Raw genomic sequence first — 1,120 nt, forward strand, 5'->3', positions numbered from 1 at the left:
AAAAAATATTTGTGTTGTTTGTGATCCTCTCATCAGCAGCTGCAGTGTCTCTCAGCTGTATCAGTGCAGTCACTGTGACTCTGACTGACGGAGGTTTTTGTACGACTCTTTATCACTGTGTGAACACATATTTACTGTTGATGTAGTGTCTACTCTGACAGTAATAATCTCCTGTATCTTCAGTCTGGACTCCACTGATGGTCAGAGTGAAATCACTGTTAGATCCACTGCCACTGAATCTAGATGGAGTTCCAGTGTAACGGCTTGTTGCATAATATATGAGGAGTTTAGGAGCTTCTCCAGGCTTCTGTAAATACCAGGCTAAACGATTATCACCATACACTGAACTGCTGGTTTTACAGTTTATTCTGACTTCTTGTCCTGTTTGAGCTGCTATTATTGATTGAGTCTGAGTTACAGTGATCTGTCCTCTACACTCTGAAAGAAAGAATAAGAAGAAAAATAAAGAAACAACTGTAAATAATTAATATTTTACACTTCAGAGAATGAATAATCATTGTAAAAATGTTACTGCAGAAACCTTGAGCAAACAGTGTGAGAGTCCAGATGAGGATGAGGATGTTGTTCATTGTTGTTGTTGTGTCTTGTGTGATGATGAAGATTGTGTTGTGTTCTGCTCTCAGTCATGAAGTGTTAAACTCACAGCACTATAAACACTCTCAGAGCACTGAAGCATGTGCTGACAATGCAAAGAAGTGGGCAGGATTCACAGTAGCTAGTGCTGCTACCAAAATATTAAACTCTAGATAATATTTTACTTTCAGAGTAATGTTTTGGAACCAGTTAGTGATAATTACGTGTTGATTAATTGTAAAATATCTGTTTGTTTATGTTTTGCTGGCTGATATGACATTAATATTTGACTTTATATTGACATCTGTCAATGTGGATGAAGTATTTTCAGTTTTCAGGGCTGCTGTAGAAATAACCTATTCACAGTCATGCATGATGCATTTATGTATTAAGTTAAACTATCTGATAAAATGTGACCCTGCACAACAAAACCAGTCATAAGGCTCCATTTTTTTTTAAATTGAGACTTATACGTCATCTGATAAATAGGCTTTCCATTGATGTATGGTTTGTTAGGATAGGATAA

At 36.4% G+C, this 1,120-nt stretch overlaps 1 gene segment (V, D, J or C); it reads right to left on the minus strand.

Annotated features, from left to right (window-relative positions):
* Positions 1 to 112: 112 nt before the first annotated feature.
* LOC107681533 (Ig kappa chain V region K29-213-like) lies at positions 113 to 635 on the minus strand. The segment is given in 2 exon segments: positions 113 to 438; positions 542 to 635. Coding segments are annotated over 2 exon segments (375 nt in total).
* Positions 636 to 1,120: the final 485 nt, after the last annotated feature.

This window comes from Sinocyclocheilus anshuiensis, unplaced genomic scaffold (assembly GCF_001515605.1).
Source record: "Sinocyclocheilus anshuiensis isolate Anshui unplaced genomic scaffold, SAMN03320099.WGS_v1.1 scaffold8965, whole genome shotgun sequence".
Lineage (NCBI taxonomy): Eukaryota > Metazoa > Chordata > Actinopteri > Cypriniformes > Cyprinidae > Sinocyclocheilus > Sinocyclocheilus anshuiensis.